The sequence below is a fragment of the Tetrao urogallus genome (genome assembly GCF_951394365.1).
Source record: "Tetrao urogallus genome assembly, chromosome: 16".
NCBI lineage: Eukaryota > Metazoa > Chordata > Aves > Galliformes > Phasianidae > Tetrao > Tetrao urogallus.
This window is the reverse complement of record NC_136829.1, coordinates 3542358-3561038: the sequence shown is the minus strand read 5'-3', so window position 1 is coordinate 3561038 and position 18681 is coordinate 3542358. Positions and strand designations below refer to the sequence as shown.

The 18681-nt window shown below is 40.5% G+C and overlaps 1 protein-coding gene across 1 annotated transcript in view; it reads right to left on the bottom strand.

Moving 5' to 3' along the window:
• Positions 1-18681, bottom strand: part of PTPRT (protein tyrosine phosphatase receptor type T) — a gene marked incomplete at both ends in the record, with an annotated part of 415989 nt that overhangs the window by 253647 nt on the left and 143661 nt on the right. The window contains one exon of the mRNA XM_079543413.1: positions 257-528. Coding sequence (XP_079399539.1) covers positions 257-528 — 272 coding nt within the window. The remainder of the gene's footprint in view (positions 1-256; positions 529-18681) is intronic.

Genomic DNA, 18681 nt, shown 5'->3' with positions numbered 1-18681 from the left:
AATTACTTCATCTGTCCAGCTTTTTCTCTGTGACCTGAGAACATCTGAAGAAAAAGGGTGAGAAGAATTACGTCAGGATGTCTCCATCATCTCTTGCTATAAAACTGCGACATGAAAACTCATTTTGATACAAAAAAAGATGTGGTGAAAAACATTGTATTTAATTTTCAGAAGACTTAATGCTAACAGCAGCTCAGAGCTCACACCCAGCCAGATGTTCAGTGGAAAAAGTGACATCAATCTTGCAAACTCATACCTGATAAAAATGTGGCCAGAACGTACTGATGGCAAGTTCTGCTTTCACCCATCCTTCTGTAACAACCCCTGAGACATTCCATATGGGATTGCCCTGTGGTCCTCCATTCACTTTCACGTAGACATTCAGAGAGCCAGGACTCGAGCGATCTCTGCTGGATAAGTAATAATGGAAGTCGATGCAGTGTGTGTCATTTTCCTTCAACGTGGGCAAAAGCAAGTGAGCTTTCTGCCCAGATGCCCGTCCAGAGCTGTTCACCATCATGAAGGAGCCTATACACAGACAAGGGAAGAAAGAAAGAATACAAAACATCCGCTGAGCTCTTTCAGTTAAAGCAGTTTCCTTGGAAAAGTCACTGATTCCTTTAGAAGCCAGAAACAAAACAGTTCCTCCTAAGAACTCAAACTAGCTATTTTATGCTAGTTGTTAGGTAACAGAAAACAAAGGAGATCTAAATTACAGGGTATAAATACAAATAGATTCATGGCCACTATAACACCTTAATTAGATAACTTTAAAAATAAAAATACAGCTTTGCTTTTATTGTTTTATAACATTGCAATAAAAAAGTCACTCTATAAAAAATCACATTTACCCTTCAAGAAGCCATGAGGCTCTCCTACCACGTACAGCCCCAGATATCTACTTTCCCAGAGGCACACTGAATACAAAGACTATTTACAAAAGATCAGATTCTCAGCTGGCATTAGCCTTCATGGTCCCTACCAACTTTGTGCCAATCTATACCCAGGAACCCTGTATCTTGTGGTACAAGCTTTGGAAAGTGGCAAGGTGTTAAGAAAACCTGGTGTTCAGAACCTGGATGAATTAGGCTTGTTAGCACAACAACATCTCAACTAGCAATACAGCAACAAGGACAATTACACTTCTAAGAGGGAAGGACTGGCTGAATTTTAGGAGGAAAATCTATACTAAGGCAATTTCTGAGTTTGTTAACCCTGAAGCTTGCATCATATTAACCATGGCACTGGATGTTGAACTCGTGTTTTGATTCATCAAGCAGTTATTTTACAGCACATTGTGTCTCAACTCATCTCCTTACAGATGCATCAAGGTGACAAATGTTAGCAATAAGGAAAAACGTTATGAGAGTTATTTGATTCAATTCTGTTTAAGGGATCTGCTTTATGTGTGCACAGACGTTCACAGAAAAAGCTGAAGAAAATACCAAGATCCAGGGGGAAAAATCTATGTGTCAGTAGCTAGGCATAATAATTTTTAATCAAACGCAGCCTACTTGACATTCAGAGTCCTGCTGCAGCTGCCAAGTCATGCTACAAATGTATTTCTCTACTGGCCTCTTGCAGTCCACAGAACATTGCGTTTGAAAAGCCTTGCCTCACTTCTAACCTATCGACTTCCCCAGTTCCATGCCACAGCAGTTTGACAGGCACTCAGATGAGCCAGGTAAACATTCGGATCAATTCTGTCCAGTGGACAGCCATACATTTTAGTTTTTTGGTGTTTTTTTTTTTAAAGCCAACAGATACCAGCAATTTTCTCACAACTGCTTTTGGTGGGTTGTTCTTCTTGTTGTTTTTGATTTTGTTTTTCTGTTTATGTGATATATATATATATATATACACATTTTGTAAAGGACTGCAAGGCATGGATGCAGAAGAAAGTGGATATTTCATAAGAAATCACACACACTCCAGAGACCTTGGAAAAGTCAAGCACAGTGCAAGCAGAGCTGGGGAAGAAGATTTACAAGAAGAAATGCTACAGTCAAGGTGCTCTCTGGCAATCCAATCTTTCATTTGGATAGCTTGAAAATCACAATGGCCCCAAATCAAGAAATTCCAGATTCACTGCAAAGAGCTCAAGAAACAGAAGAGCTGAGTCCAAACTTTTAATTTTTTCTCTAATAATCAAAGTCCGTAAGGTGAGACAAATGTTCTCTGTTGATATACTCCTGCTCTCAGTCAACCACAAAATCCCCTTCGTCAAATGAGAGATTTCAATGAGTGCTGCAGTAATCTTCTAAATAAACTAACCTGAAACTAACATTGTGACAATCTGAGATTTGGCTCAGACTTGATGACCTGGGATAATTTATTACCAGGAAGCAGAGTTACCAACAGGTTTGGCAAGGCAGCACAGCTGCTGGTTAAGGCAGCAAGGTGGAAATCCAACGGGCTGGTTTCTAAGTCTAACGACAACACATTCAATTCTATGACCTCTGTCTGTATGTGTAGACTGCCTTATCTTCTCGTATAAATCAAATAAGAACACCAGTAAAATCTACTACTAAGAATCAGAGACAGAAGCCACTGTATAACTGCTGAATAACAGAAGGGTTTTGTTGTTGTTGTTTTAGCTGCTGCAAAATGCACCGCCTGCAGTGTTTCAGTGACATTTTGGGAAACAGCACGAAATCTGATGAAGGCAATTTTGCCAGATGTGAGATACAGGGGTGATGGTACAGCCAAAGAAAACATTCAGTAAAGAAAAGTAGAGATCATTCATTTCTGTTCCATTTTTTATCAGCTCTTAGCACACATCATTCCACTTCTGCATGTCTTCCTCAACCTTTCACACTTCTGTATTTGGATAACAGATGGATCCCTGCCCTAAAGATCTACTCTGAAGCTGCACAATGCCTAACACAATTAGGTCTGAACTGCAGTACATTAGGCAAGCTTTCAATGATAGATAGACTTAAGGAGGATTTCACTTCTCCAGATTCATGTATAAAAATAATGAGCATTCCTCTGGGAGAAAAACATCAACTTTTATAAAAAAGTTCAAAGCAATAATTACAATTTTATTTTTTGACACCCACAAAAAAATGAATCATATGCTATTTGCAGAACGACAATGGCCTTTTGTGCAACTGCTAGAGAGAGTACAGAGCCTGTACATAATGACTGACACAACATGAGCCAGTAAAATATCCATTGACCAAAAAACACTTAGCAAAATAATTAGCCTTCGTAACTGGAAGAATAGCCTTACAAAAAATTTATTGCCATTTGCAAATTATTCACAGTCTTAGTTCTGATTTATGGATGCCTTAAAACCAAATAACCGCACCCCACATCATGCCTAGAGAAAATGCTGTAAAATTCAAACTGTCTCCAGTAAAGTCCTGAGGAGAGGTATTGCTTTACATGATAGTAAGAGTAGACATAAAAAATTTCCACTTCTAGTGCTGCCTCTGCTGCAGAAAAGTGCTCCTATCCTTGACTGTGCCATCTGGTATCTCTGTCTGCCCTTACTTCCACAGAGACCTCAGATGGCAGCTGCCACAAAAAGCCCTTTTCGTCCCGGGTCAACCTGGTGCACAACACACCAAGCCTGCCCTTAGGAGGGGATATTGTTAAAATTAAGTTTCACCCATGCCATAACTGATAGTGGGTACAAGAACATCTATCTCACAGAATCTCATTGTTGTGAATCATTTATACCCTGTACCACAAATTGCCCTCCATGATTCTCATTTTCCTTTTTGCACTGTGAACTTGAATGCAAATCCCATCCCCTACCCTCAAGAACCTTCCAAAGGTTGCTCTGTGTGCTCCTGGACCAGCAGCTGGGATGCACTGACTCTGTGTCCGTGCCAGTGAAGCTTTTCTGGGCAGTACACATTGCTTACCAGTAGCTCTGAGATCACTACAACTGCTCCCAGCAGCAATAAATAAATAAATACATAAAGTTCAAAGCAGCCTTTTAAGGACAGGCCTATTTTGCCTTATTAGCCGTAATAAAAACTGACACATCGCGATTCAGAGTCTGACAGCCTTCTTTAGCATGAGCACAGAATTGAAGCTGATGGGACTTCTTTTGAATTTATAGGCCTGTACGTGCAAATAAAAGAGGTACAATCAGGTCTGGCACCAGCAAACCATTTGTCACATTTCTCACTCATATAAAGCCCTAGGGAATGCATTAACATGTCACAAACGGAAATTATTGATCAATGAATGACTGAAAACCTACTTAAATTTCCCCTGGCATGAATTTGTATAAAACAAAAGATTCCTTGAAGAAACTCTGATTTAGACTGACTTTGAACAGTAATGACAGTAGAAAAAACACTGAGTGCTATTTTGTTTACCTCCATTTGGAAAGTTCAAATGCCATCAGATAGACACTGAAATGGGAAAAGAAAGTTTGGAGAGAAGAAGTGATGTATTCTGTGTGGATGTTGTTGGGTATTTCTATTTTTGTTGGACACAGAAGTATATGCTCATTAATGCAGCTGAATATCAGGTCAATTAACTTTAGTGCTCTTGAACCAACAGGTTACATTAATTAATCTCTTGCTGGCTTTGCCACCTTCCTGAATAACTAAAACTGAATGTGCTGTGTTCAGATCAGTCAAAAGCATGAAGAAAAGAAAGATGGTAAATAAATTCATTTTTAAAAATCCATTCGAATGACAGTGAACATAAAAAGGCACTCTCTTACAGTTATTAAACATACCACTGAAAATTGGGGAATTAAACCATGAAGTGCTCTCTAGCTGGCCATAAATTTCAATTTTTCCCCTGCTTGGTGCATAATGATGCCTTGATAAGCTTCCTATTATTGATGCATCTGCAACATATACCCTCTTTTTGAACTGAAATGCTGCTCTGTAGCAGATGGTGGCTATTGTGTTTACACATCAGCACTTTATGATTGCATTTTCTCACGTCTGCAGTAAAAAGAAAGCCGTAATTGAGTTTTTAATGGCTTTGCACATTGTTCATTAAGATTACATGAGTGTGTTCTGACAAATGACAGCTGAAGAAACGAGCCACTGAGAACCCCTCACGATCACCAGACAGACCTCAGCTGATGCTCTTTCACTGCTGCCTTTGAAGAACTGAGCTGTTTAAAAGTAAAATTACAGCAACCATTAAAGACTGAATGTAAACTTGAAAAGAAAACTGTCAAAATGCTCAACTGCAAAAAGAGCCTTCTTAAACCCTGAGAACCCAAATCAAGTACAGAACTTTTTTTTACACAGCAAACTCCTCCTCTCAGTACATCAATCTGCTTTCCAGCAGCTCCATCACAGCAGAGGCATTTTTTTTTTCAGTCACAATGCTGCTAGTTTCCAAAGAACAACTCTACCCTCAAAAAGGAAGGGCCTGACATCTGATCCCGTTAGCATGGAACGAAGCAAGCTGGAATAATTTCAGTTGGAAGGGGCCTTAGGTCATACCTATTCCAATTCCGTGCTCAGAGCAGGGTCATCTCTTTTCCCCACTGACTCTAAATCCTCTCAGATGGCCCAGTCCCTCTGGGTAACCTGCTCCCGTACTTGGCTGCCCTCATGGCATCCCCTATAACCTCTCATTTCAGCCCATACCCCTTGTCTCCTACCCTGCAGACACTCAGTGCAGTAATGAGCCTGCCCCATCCTGCAGGCACTGAGCTGTTGCTCTCAGGACCCCCCAGATCCTTCTTGCCCCAGCCTGAACAATCTCATCACTCCTCGGCCTCTTCTCCGAGGGTGCTAGCTTCAGCCCTGACCACTCAATGGCCTTCAGTTTCCTTCCTCCCTTTCATCAGTCATGTTGAGGCACCCGAAATTGGGCACAATATGCAAATGCAATCTAACGAGTAACAAACAAAGATGGACCACTTCTATTTGTCTGCTGGCTTGGTCCCTGTTAATACAGCCCAGGATGCCACTAGCAGTCAGAGCACACTGCTGGCTTATATTCAGGCTGCCCTCTATCTGACTAGTCCATGTCCAATTTTATGATGCCCCATCCCTGCAGGCATTCAAGGCCAGGCTGGATGTGGCTCTGGGCAGCCTGGTCTGCTGGTTGGTGACCCTGCACCATAGCAGAGGGGTTGAAACTGGATGATCATTGTGGTCCTTTTCAACCCAGGCCATTTCATGATTCCAGCCTGCCTCTACCCCTCTCGATGGTGGTCCTACCTTTGACTGTATCAACTGTTCCCACAGTCTGATGCCAAACTAGAGCTGCCACCAACTGCTGCCAGCCAACCAGCGTGCCCCCCCCATCTGCCACCACCAACCCAGATCATAACAACACCCTGACCTAAAAACACATGAAGCTCTGTCCTGACTCTGGTCTCTGTAGATTCACAGCACTTCTGCAGCTGAAATACAGGACCAGGAGAGTTCTCACCATCCTCTCAAGGTTATTATGTCACAGGGCACAGACCCGAGGGGGTACCCCAGTAACCTCTACTGAGGAAGTGAATTTGCTGGTAGTCTTTGCTTATTACCTGTGCACCTTTGGAGCACTTTGTCTCTTCCACTGCAGCCTTATCTCTTTTCAGGAAGAGTCCTCTCAAAACACTTTCTGGAACTCCTTTGCATTTGAAAGTCATTTTAAGATTATTTTTTTTACTTCTTGAATGTATTCCAACAGACTGCTGAGGTGCAACTTTCCAACAGTATTCTTTCCCAGCTCCTCAGTCACAGTGGATTAGGGTCAAAGCCAGCTCATTATCTCATAAAATGACTTGGAAGTCCACAAGCAGTGGCATTTTTATGGGACAGATGTAGCAGGAGGCATCACATCACACCAGCCAGCTAAGAAAGCTCATCTCTCTCAGTAAGGCTCCCCAGTATCATACACTTGCACAGCTTTTGGCAAGCCACATTCATAACACTGTTAGTCAGTCTGAATGCCATAGAACAGGTTTTGAAAAGCACCAACACTGAGTATGAAAAAGGGAAAAAAAATATTTCCATATAATTGCTTTAAGTTCAAACTATGAAATTCGTAGTTTTTATTTTACAAAAAGTTACTATCGCCCACCTGCTTCATACTTTCCACATTTCTCTATCCCTGCCCTCCATAGTCACGTACAACAGCTGAGGAAGGCTCAGAAATCTCTCCTCCTGGCTGATGAACCACAGAGAGCAGTGCTCGTACAAACTCAGAACTAAACAAGGCGTATCTCATAGCTGCTATCCCTTTTTCAAATATTAGGACAAAATCAGACCCGTGCATTTTCTCTCTCAAATGTGGGCCACACTGAATTAATCTGCCATAGAATAAAGAGCTTGATTCACAGATAAATAGGAATATAAACTGCAAGTTCAGTCCCATATAATTCATAAGGACAATTCATTCGCTTGGGAAACTGTTGGATAATAGGAAAATATTTTTTAAAGAGACAGCCTTTATTTGTAAAGACGTTTTCTTCTGGAAATTTATGTCATGAAAAGAATTATATTGCTGTTTAGTGTTTGTTTGTTTTTTTTAAATAAGATGAATCTCTTCTGGAAACAAGACTGATTACATATTGCTTTAGCGACTGCAAATATTTGCTACACTAATTTAAAGGAAGTGAAGATTGTGGCCCTGCCGCCTTGCTGACCTTTCTAAGCAGTAGGTGTGTAGCAAATAAGTGAGAGCCTGGTTTGCATGTTTCATAGTTTCTCTGAGAAAGGGGGTGTTTGCAGTTCTTCTCGTTTAAACGAAACCAAATAATTACAGGACAATACTCAGAACTAGGGAACTTTTTTCTTCCATTTCATGTTTAGGAAGGGCCCCTGTATGTTAACTGAATGCTCCATTAACCTTACAAAGATATTTAAATCAAGTGGAAGCACATTTCTCACTGCTCTGTTGTTTTTCTAACATAATGCATGTCTGTAGTTCTTGTTCACATAATTGTATGGACGTTTACCAAGGACAGCCATTGACAGAGATTGACATATTTGCAATGAAGAGACAGCGTGCAGTATTCAGGTTCTGTCTGCATCGTTTCCTCACTGACAAATAGGGATTTTTTTCATTGGCCTGACGAAAATTAAACTGTAATGTGGAGGCACAACTTTTACAAAAACAGACATAAAAAGAAGCAGTTGGAGAAGTGACAGAATCTTACATTAGCACAGAGGGATTTCTGGCCTCACCTCCAGCCCAGAGCAGTCCCTAGCAGCCCTGTACTCAATACAGGCACACCTGCACCAAACTACTGCTAGATTCAGTGGAAAATCAGCACTTAAGAGGTTGATTAACATCTGTATGGAGTATGAACACAGCAGTGATACTTAATTACAATTTCAATATCCAAAAAAAATTCCATCTAAACCTCCATAAGATGAGTCCTGAAAGCACTGACATCTAACAGCGCTGGTCTGTGATAGGGATGGTACAGCTTATCGCAAAGACTCGTGAGAACATTTCCCACTTGAAGGTGCAAGGTGCTTCCAGTGCTGTTGCTTTCCACTCAAGCCTCACAAGCAGTTGCTTCCACCATCAATCAGGAGAATACCTGCAGCTGGTGTTTGCTGGAATTGCATCTGTGGTCCTACCTCCTCTTCCCCTCCAACACCAAACTCAAATTTGGATTTACAAAGCAAAAATCCTTGGTATCAGATCTCAGATGAAAGCCATTGCTTGAGGGTTACAGCTATCTTACAAATGCTCTGCACACCTCAACGCTCCACGGTCATTTTTAGAATTTTCTTTCCATGTTTTGTAAATGTTTCTTCATTGAAAGACTGATTGTCACAGCCATCAGCCTGTTCCTGAGAAGCAAACAGTGGTGTGTGCTGTGGAATCACAAACAATTCTATAAATCTCAACAGTGAAAAACTTTTTAATGGATTCACTGCCTGCATTCATTGTTGCTAAGGTCACTGCTGTAGCATACGTTGAGACTGTCCTTATTCCATTATTTATAAATAGGGTATAAACTGCTTTGCAGTGCTACAAAAAAAGGCTCCATTAGAAATGAAGTTAGTCCCGCTTATCAACTAAATGAATCTTGTAATAATGAACATGTATCTCTACAGTCAACAGATCAGAACTCTCTAATTTTAATTATACCTTCTTGTTTGCATCATCATTTTTTAAAACGCGTGAAAATATACACTAAAACCATGAAGAGGTATTGTTGATTTTCAATTCCAGTAGTTTGATTACTATTTATCCTATCAATTACTAACTTAACGCTTCGGTGAAATGTAGAGAACTGATTTAAACACTTAATAAAGTATAGGTTATTAAATGGGCAAATAAGCAAAATACAGGGAATGGCCATAACTCAGCATAATATCTTTGCTTAAAGACACTGCAAATCTTGTTCTCAGCACTCAAGAGCTTTATTACAGCTGAGCCTTGAAAGAGAGGCACAGAGATGAGTTGTAGGGACATTAGTAAGCCTCAAAGCCTCTTGCAAAAGTAGGTCCAAGAAGGCTCAGAGTTCAGCAGAATACTAAATATCTTCTTCACCTGATTTAACCTGTGACCAATTGGCTGCTGCCAAGTGCGTCTCTCACTCGGGGAAAAGGCAGCATTTCAGTACAGAGCCCCTGCACCCACTTTAAAATGCACTGACCTTTTTTTTTTAAGTTCCAGGCATACAACTACTTGTACAATGAGCATAACTTACAAATAGATGCTAAAGACTGCTCTCGAGAGGAAATGCCAACAACAAATGAGTTTAGAGGTAGTCAGTAAAGATTTTTCTGAACAAGTAATTGCTATTTATTATGTGTGCCTCACAGCTTTGCTTACAAACACAGAACTATTTTAAAAATAAAATTCCCTATCTCATTAAAGCTCAATGGCTAAAAATAAAGGTCTCTCCAACCAAGACTCAAGGAAAGCATGTTTTCGGTTGTTGATTACAAGTCATTAAAGAATTAAATCAGTATGTTACAGCTACTGCAACATCAGCTCTTCCTGGAGGCAGAGGGCAGCAAGGCAAAGGACAGCTCTGCTGCCCCTCTGGATTGGAACAGCCAAAGAAACAGGCTTTGATATGCTTGAATATACATGGTGTGCACAAAACTAGGAATTCTTCCTTCTGGCTTTGAAAGCTGTTTTGTATAAAAGTTTGATATACATGTAATGGTCAACAGGCATGAAATAACAACTCATGATTACCCTCACAGAACAACTATCCTGCACTGTTCAGATACAGTGTAGGACCAGACAAAGTCATTTAAAAACAACAGCCCCTTTTTAGAATACCCTTTTGTTCTCTACTTTTATTTTGTCCTGTCAGTGTTTCCCATTTCTGGTTTGTTTCTGAACACATTTTTTCTCTCCTCTATATACACCCTAAAAGATGACTACAAACTCCGTTATGCCACATACTTCAAGTATGCAGCAGCCATCTGTCAGATGCAGCCTCATTCGAGAGGGGTGCGGATGGGTGGCTCAAGGTTCACAGAAGGGCCTGGTTTATTTTAATTTGTCTCCTCTAAAGCCACTGAGATTGAATACCACCAGACAGTTGCCCCGCTGGAGCTCAGGGTTCCCAGATGCTCCACAGCACCTAACTGCATCAGACAAAACCTACTGCCTGTTTCCAGTGCCCCATGAGAAATTCATCTGGGGCACGTGTTCATAGCCTCCTGGCTTTCACAAGTTAAGAAACTATGCCTATGTCCTTGGTGTTGCAATTAATAAAAAATCTAAATTGCTATACACTCCAACAGTTGAATCAAAGTATATTTTCTGAAAGGCACTCTGGAATCACCTTTGGAATTGGCATAAGGGCTACCAGAAGTATTTTGGAAAAATATTAGTTTACTAGAAAGTACTAGACTCCAAGTAATTCAAGCACAGTCTTATTTTCAATACATTTGAATTCTTTCTTTGCTTAATCATGAAAGACAAATGGCCAAATAATTTATTATGTAATTCCAAAGTATAAGAAGTGTTCTATATGCCAGCCAGAACCAAATATCTCATTAGTAGGCATGCAGCTCCACTGCCGGCCAACTTTTACAGCCTCTGCAACTCGTGTAAAACTTCCATATGTCTTGTCTATGTAACATTCACCAGGCAACTGCGGAGAGATTATTACCTTCTGTATTTGTGACAGAAAACACACACTAAATGCAATGCCAAAAGCCAACTGCAGCAAACAATGTCTGAAAAGGAATTGTTTCTTAAGAGTTTGTTTTTACATAACAGAGTTCCAACCATATGGCCACTTATTTGCACACTTAAGAAAGCAGCACCACAACTCTAAACTCAGAATATGTCAAAGGTTGGATGGTGAGTTATTTTTGTAACAAATTCCCAACTCCTCTGAGCTTGGTTTCAACAGAATGTGTTAATTGCTGTTAAGTCAGTGATGCTATTCTGGGTTTACTGCAATATAGCCAAGGATGGAGTTTGGCAGAGTGAATTCAGAAAATAATTAAGCCCATCTCACAAGTCACCACACTGTATGGCAGAGCAAGAATTTCTCAAAAGGAGCAGCTCAAAACTGCAAAAGCAGAGGTTCGTGCAGGCCACTGTGGAGGCGTATTGGCACAGCAGAAAGGAGCCTCAGTCATTTCAGCCCACACCTTTACCAGCTGTGATCACTGTGATTTGCTCATTCCCATGGGAACTAAATGAAACCAGATTTTTCTTTTAAATGGGAAATGTTTGTTTGCCTATCATAACTCCTGTTGCAATTACAGCAACCTAAGCAGAAGGAGTCACTGTCAGCATCCTCATTTCCTCTTAGGGTGTTGTTCTCTTAGGGTGGTCATTTTCTAGCTGAACATTACTGACTTGTACTACAGGAAGAGAAAATGAAATACCACCTTGAAGCAGCTCAGTTGCCAACGCTGGCTAACACTACCATTCAGAGAAAGTGCAAACTTTCCACAATAAAATAGTAATTTAATCCAAACAGAAGACATTTCTCAGTAGCAAGAAGAATTTAATGGCTGGTTCAGGACATGAGACAGTATTTGTGCTCATAAAAAATCCCAAACCATGCAGTTCCAGTTAACGATTACTGAACTGGATCCATCACTTCACAGAAGCCTAAGTAAACACCTAATAGTTACTGAATATTGACAAACATTTTTACTCAACTTGACAGTTGTACTCAACAACAAAGCTTTTCTTTGAGTAGCTTAGAAGCAGCTACCTTTGAGCCCCTGGACACATCCCTGTGTTCTAGACAAACAAATATGCTCAATACACTCAATGTGCATAGTTTGCGATAGTTTATCATGATTCACTTCGTGGTCTTTCTAATAGTAAGCAGCAACAAGATTATTAACCTCCACAGAGGCTATTATTCACATGTGTTTTTTTGAGCCCAGCTGGACGTCCGTGTGAGTCTATTTATTTTTACTAAATTGCCCCAAAGTGTGCATACATTTATGTCCTGTGGACTGCAGTTCATTTAGAACCTAACAGTGTTATACACACAATGACAGATTTTTATTAGAAATTAATAGCATTAACTGAATCATATTTTCTGGCCATGCTCTTTCCTGCTGAGAAACACGGTTGTGCAACACCCATTCCAAGCTCTGCAGTTGATACAGACTGAGTTGATACCACTTCTTGTGGGGACTTCCAGTATTTCACCTGTTAAGTTCTTTGACACAACGTAAATCCACCTTTTTCTCCAGAAGGTAACTCAAATGCAGTACCTGCCACACCAAAATAACTGGTTAGTGTGGCCATGAATTGACACCACCAGGGCTTTGCTTAAATGAAGAATATTATTTAGCAACTACATAACAAACACTGCACCAAGTCCTGGCACTTTGGTTAAATACACGGAGCTGCCAGTGACAGAGTGGTTAAGATTACACAGAGATGTTCAGAATGCAGTGCAAACAGTTCCTAACATTACTGAGAAATCCTCTAAACAACCCCAAGTATGCCAGCTCTTCATTTAACTCAAGCTCCTCACAGTTCTCAACAAATTTTGCAGTCAGTGCCATGCTACTTATTTAATTGTTCATTTCCTCCTAAAAATGAAGTTTAATACATTATTAGGAAAGTCATTTGTGCAATCCTTTGTTAACCTTCTGCCACATTTGACTATTTTCTATCTTCAGTAGACTTCAAATCCCAAGCAGAATTTTGACCCTCCCCTGAGGATTGCTTTATTTAATAAACTCTCAGGAGGTATTTCAAAAGCTCTGAAATCCCTGGTAAATCCAGTTTTTAATCCATTATTACACTGGCATTGAAAAAATGTCTGTAAATTAGAACGCCATAGTGCTCTGCTGGTTAGTCTTTCATGCTGGATTCACCTAAGTGGATTCATCTATTTGTTATTGTTTCAATCGTTTTACCTCCAAGCTTTCTAGGATCATCCCTTTTTCTTTTTGTTAAGGAAAGAGACTCCTGGCTCTTCTCTTCGGTAGCCAATTAAGCAGCTGTGAAAAAACACATTAGCAAATCCAGTACTTCCCCTAAAAGATTCCACAGGGTATCATAAAGTTTTCTTGTTTGTTGCCAAAACCACAACTGGTTGTTTGACCAAGAGTCAAAAAAAGGAAAAAATAAACCTCCCTCCACCTCCAAAAAAAAAAAAAAAAAAAAAAAAAAAAGGCTAGTGCAAAGTAATCAGCTAGATTATCTGAAGTGTAGATTTTTGTACCTGAAAAAGAACCTAATTACTGATATTCTGATTCTAGATGACTCATCAGTTCTCATTTCCTGCATCCAGGAGATTTAAATAAACTTAGAATCTCATATTACCTTATTCTGAAATTATCTTTCTACCCCAATTTCCCAATTTCAAATGTCTATACTAGACCTCATAATTATTCTTAATAGGCTTTTTTAAAATTATTTTTTAAAGTGGAATGCCATTTTTATCTTCAAAGGGCTGGCAATGATAAAGTTGAGTGTCTGTGGGGAAGGATCCAGGGGAAAACCAACAAGGTGAAGATCCAGGTGGGGGTCTGTTAAAGACTGCCTAACCAGGGTGAAGAGACAGACAACAGACAGACAGACAACAGCTGGAAGAAGTTTTGTGATTGCCAGCCCTTGTTCTCATGGGGGACTTTAACTTCCCCTGATAAATACTGGAAATCTAACACTGCACAGAGGAAGAAGTCTAGGAGGTTTCTAGAATGTGTGGAAGTCAACTTCCTAGCACAGCTGGCAAGAGAGCCTACCAGGGAAGGTGCAGTGCTAGACCTGGTGTTCAAAAACAGCGAAGAACTGATGGCAGATGTGGAGGTCAGGAGCTGTCTTGTGCAGAGTGATCACACAATGCTAGAGTTCTCTACTCTTGAGGAAGGGCTAATGAGAATCTCCATCGTTTACTGGATACAGATGGGTACCTGACCACGAAGGAAAATGGCAGACAATGGCTGGCACCAGTACCCTCTTTGCTGGGTAAAGAACTGGCTGGACACCAGGCCTAGAGAGTGGTGGGGAACATAGTTAAATCCAACTGGTGACCAGGCACTAGTGGTTCTCCCCAGGGGTCTGTACTGGGGCCTGTCCTGCTTAATATCTTTATTGATGACCTGGATGAGAAGATCGAGTGCACCCTAATAAGTTTGCAGATGACACTAAGTTGGGAGGAAGTGTTGATCTGCCTTGAAGGCCCTACAGAGGGATCTGGACAGGCTGATCACTGGGCTGAAGCCAGTGGGATGAAGTTCAACAAGACCAAGTGCCAAGTTCTGCCCTTTTGTCATGGTTTTGTGATTTTTGGCTTTCGGTATTCCACATCATAACACCATGTGGGGCACTGGGACTTTAACTGTCAATGCTCAAGTCCTGGGTACCTGCCTTGAGGAGAAGAAGAACTACATTCCCCAGGGGACCTTGCGGTCAGGGAGAGGAGGTTTAACTCCTGCAAGGTCGCCTGATTGCTCTTTCTCGCCTGCCCTTCGTCGTGGGCGCTGCTCCCATCTCCCTGCTGCTCAGCTGGACTGCGCATCTCACCTCAGCGTTGTGGTGAGGCCTATCCACCTTTCGGACATTCTCTCTCTCTCTCATTATATTTGATTTATTAGCTCCAATTCTGATTATATTGTATTATAGTCTGTTATCTTGCATTCCGATAATATACTTAGTAAATTAGTTTGTTTCTCCTCAGATCGGTGCCGCTGTTTTAATTATTTTGGGGTCCCCTGTTTCTTTCTTTCCGGAGGCGCGGATCTGCGGATCCCTCCACCCTGCTCGTCACGGAACCGGGCCGAACCAGCCCGTAAACCGTTGACAGCTTTGGTCACAACCACTCCATGCTACAGACTTGGGGCAGAGAGGTTGGAAGACTGTGCAGAGGAAAAGGACCTGTGGATGTTGGTTGATTCTCAGCTGAACATGAGGCAGCAATGTGCCCAGGTGGCCAAGAAAGAAACCAGAGTGTGTCCAGAGAAGCAGAGTGAAGCTGATGAGGTGCCTGGAACACAAGTCTTATGGGAGTGGCTGAAAGAAATGGGATTGTTCAGCCTGGAGAAGAGAAGCCTTTGGGGGGACCTTATTGCTCTCTACAACTGCCTGAAAGGAGGCTGTAGCAAGGTGGGGGTCGGCCTCTTCTCCCACATAACAGCAGTAGGATGAGAGGTGATGGCCTCAAGTTACGTTGGATATTAGGAAAAGCTTCTTCTCTGAGAGCGGTGCTGCACTGGCACAGGCTGCCCAGGGAGGTGGTGCAGTCACCACTCCTGCACGTGTTCAAGGAACTTGTAGACATGGTATTAAGGAACATGGTTAGTGGGCAACACTGGAGGTAGGCAAATGGTTGGACTAGACATTCTTAGAGGTCTTTTCCAATCTTAATGTTTTTATAATTCTATGAATTATTTGCTTTATTTCATGATAGCCTTAACAGTCTTTCTCAGTTAATATTTTCAAAGATGCCACCAAATGTAGCAGTGGTTGAATAAACTTACTCCAATGTAAGCACAAATGGTAGCATGGTTTCCTATACACAACCCTCCTTAATTCTTCAACTGAAACAGCAAGATAAAAAACCTAAAACTCTGTGTGAGACAGCCTTGAAACAACATGAAGTATTGGGACTTAAATGGAGTGTTTGGCAATTACAGCAGAGCATTTAAGATGGCCAAGAGGTAAAGTGAAAAATTCAGTCACACTTTTAGAACATGAAGGAAGTTTTCAGTACTGGCACGAGTTCAAAAGGAAACAGATTTTTCCATAGGCAAAGCTCACCCTTACTATTCCAAGAGCATGCTGTTGAAACAGGTTGTAAACACTTTAGGTGGAAAGAACTCAAAACATACTCGAGCAGTTTCCTCAGGTTCTGATACTGCTCTAATGAAGCAGACAAATAAAGCTCCTCCTGAACTCAGCACGATCAGGATCAGTGCCAAATTATTAACAGGCATTTTTCTGAGTAGGATTAACTATCTTTGAAAAATATTTGCTCCTCATGGCCTTGCAAACAAACGAGCAATTTTTGTAGGAGTTACAGTGAGATTAGTAGAATTTTCACAAATTCATGCAAACAGACTAACATTCCAAGCATGTGGACACAATTAGGCTTTCAGGCTCTCAGTTTTCCCATTAATCTCTATTACAGAAATGTACTCTGGAATCATATTTCTATTCCTCCTGACTTAATATATCGAATTCTATTACTGCAGCAAAAGTTGTGCTGTAGGAAGCTCCAAGAGTCAACATCCTGACAGAGATTTTGGAATGGAGATTTCTCTAGCATCCACATCCTGCTCTTTTTCAGAAATAAGAAAACATCTCAAAATGCATAAGTAAGGTTTTTCCTCTGGTAATCATGTACAACATAAAATGGATCATTTTTAAACTTGTATTTATTAGCATTACCTAATTACATAGGCAGTTACTTAGGCAAACACATAGCAGTAAAAATATAGGGATCTTAGGGCTTCTTCCATTTCTAGAGGCTGCTTTCACTTTGACTGCAAGCAGCATAATTCCACGTATGCTACAGCAGGGTCAGCATGCGTTATTCTGTCCTCATCTACTGAAATGGCAATCTACCCACAGGTGAAGATTTACAGAATAAATTAGGAAATTTATACTCGTGGGAAACAATTGTTGAAATAAATTCAACGTTTATGACAGCTGTGCCACAGTGTTTCTATTTCAGAGGTTCTATGGATGCTCAATTGAAATAACCTGCTTAGCTTGCTCACGCCTGCCATTCAAGGAGCACTGATCTATAAAACTCAACGTGGTGAGCAATGTCATGAAACCCGTATGACTTTCCTTTAAATGTGAGTGTACATACAGGTAGCCTACTGGATCATCCGGATAATCAGTTTTCAAGAGCAATGGTATTGTGTTTGGATAGCCTGTGCATTTCTCAAACTATCAAGATTACTCAATTATTTTTTATTTTTTAAGAGCATTTAGACTGCCTTCTGTAGTTATTTGATAAAGCACTGAGATGCAGTGGAATGCAGAGCCCAATACTCAAATATAAGGCAGTGGGATACTGGCTAAAGTTTACCATCTTTGAGCCAGTGATACACGACAACATGGAGGTAACCAAAATAAAGAGCCCAGTGTTGTTACGTGCACAGAGCTGTTCCCTTCCCAGCTCTGAACTGAAAGGAATAGAAAACATACTACATTAAAAATACATTGTCTAGAAAAACAGTAAAAATGATAACAGCTTAAAGCACAGTCCATGCTCAGATTGGCTCTATATCCATATCATTTTCAGCAGCTGGGGAAGAAAAGTACCCAAAAGAGACAGCTGCTGCTTGTGATATAAACATAAAAACTACATTAAAAACAAAACAAAACAAAACAAAACAAAAAAAAAAAAAAACAAGCTCCTTTCCATTTGTTTAGTCCTCACTCTTACTTTTGATCTTCAGAGCACCTTGATGTGAGCCCCCAGAGGAATGGAATTCGAGCAGTCCTCCTGCCTGACAATTTCCTTTGCTATTTTGTCTCCTTATACTATAAGGACGAATCCTATTTCCAAACCTACAGACAGTTCATTTAAAACACATCTTTCCATTTTGAACGCATACCACTTGCAGCTTGTGCTTTGAGGATACACAATTATGTTTCACCTTCATAAGGCAAAGGCTCAGCATATTCCACTAAAACTGGTAACAGGCTGCAGGTTTACATTTTCAACATAGATAACTTAATGAAATTTTGATTTCACAGTACTGTAGATACCACATGCTGAGTGTAACCTTTCCTCCAAGAGATCTTTCTGAATTCCATCCCGTTTTAATTTCCTTCTAAAGTACTGCATCTGGTACTGGAACATTTTTATTTTAAACAGTTCAAGATTTTAGTTGTTGTATTTACAATAAAGCATAAAGGCATTAACAAGAACTGAGATAATTCGCTCCATTTTCTATTTTGCATTCACACAGCCTCCATCCAGGGTGCTAATTTGGTAGAACAGTGGAGACTGATTTCTTCCCAGTCACAGAACCGCCTAGCCTCAGCGTGCAACAATTTGCCTATCAAACAGCTTTTAAGAGCTGAAGGGTATACACACTGCTAATCTTACTAGAATTCTCTTGGCCATGAGCACACTTATTTTTCCCTTAGTATTTCCATTATGGCTCAATACGAAAGTAGATTTTAACTTCTTTCTATTTAGGAAACAACCAAGTGACTCTAAGTCATATGCAGTGATGCTAGAAATTAAATATCAAGAAGCATCTAAAATTCCAGATAGTACCAAGCAGACACTCTTTGTTGGTTTTGAGAGACACAAAATAAATTGTGGATGGCTGAACTGCCATACTGATGTTTGGCATTGAGTCCCAGAATAGA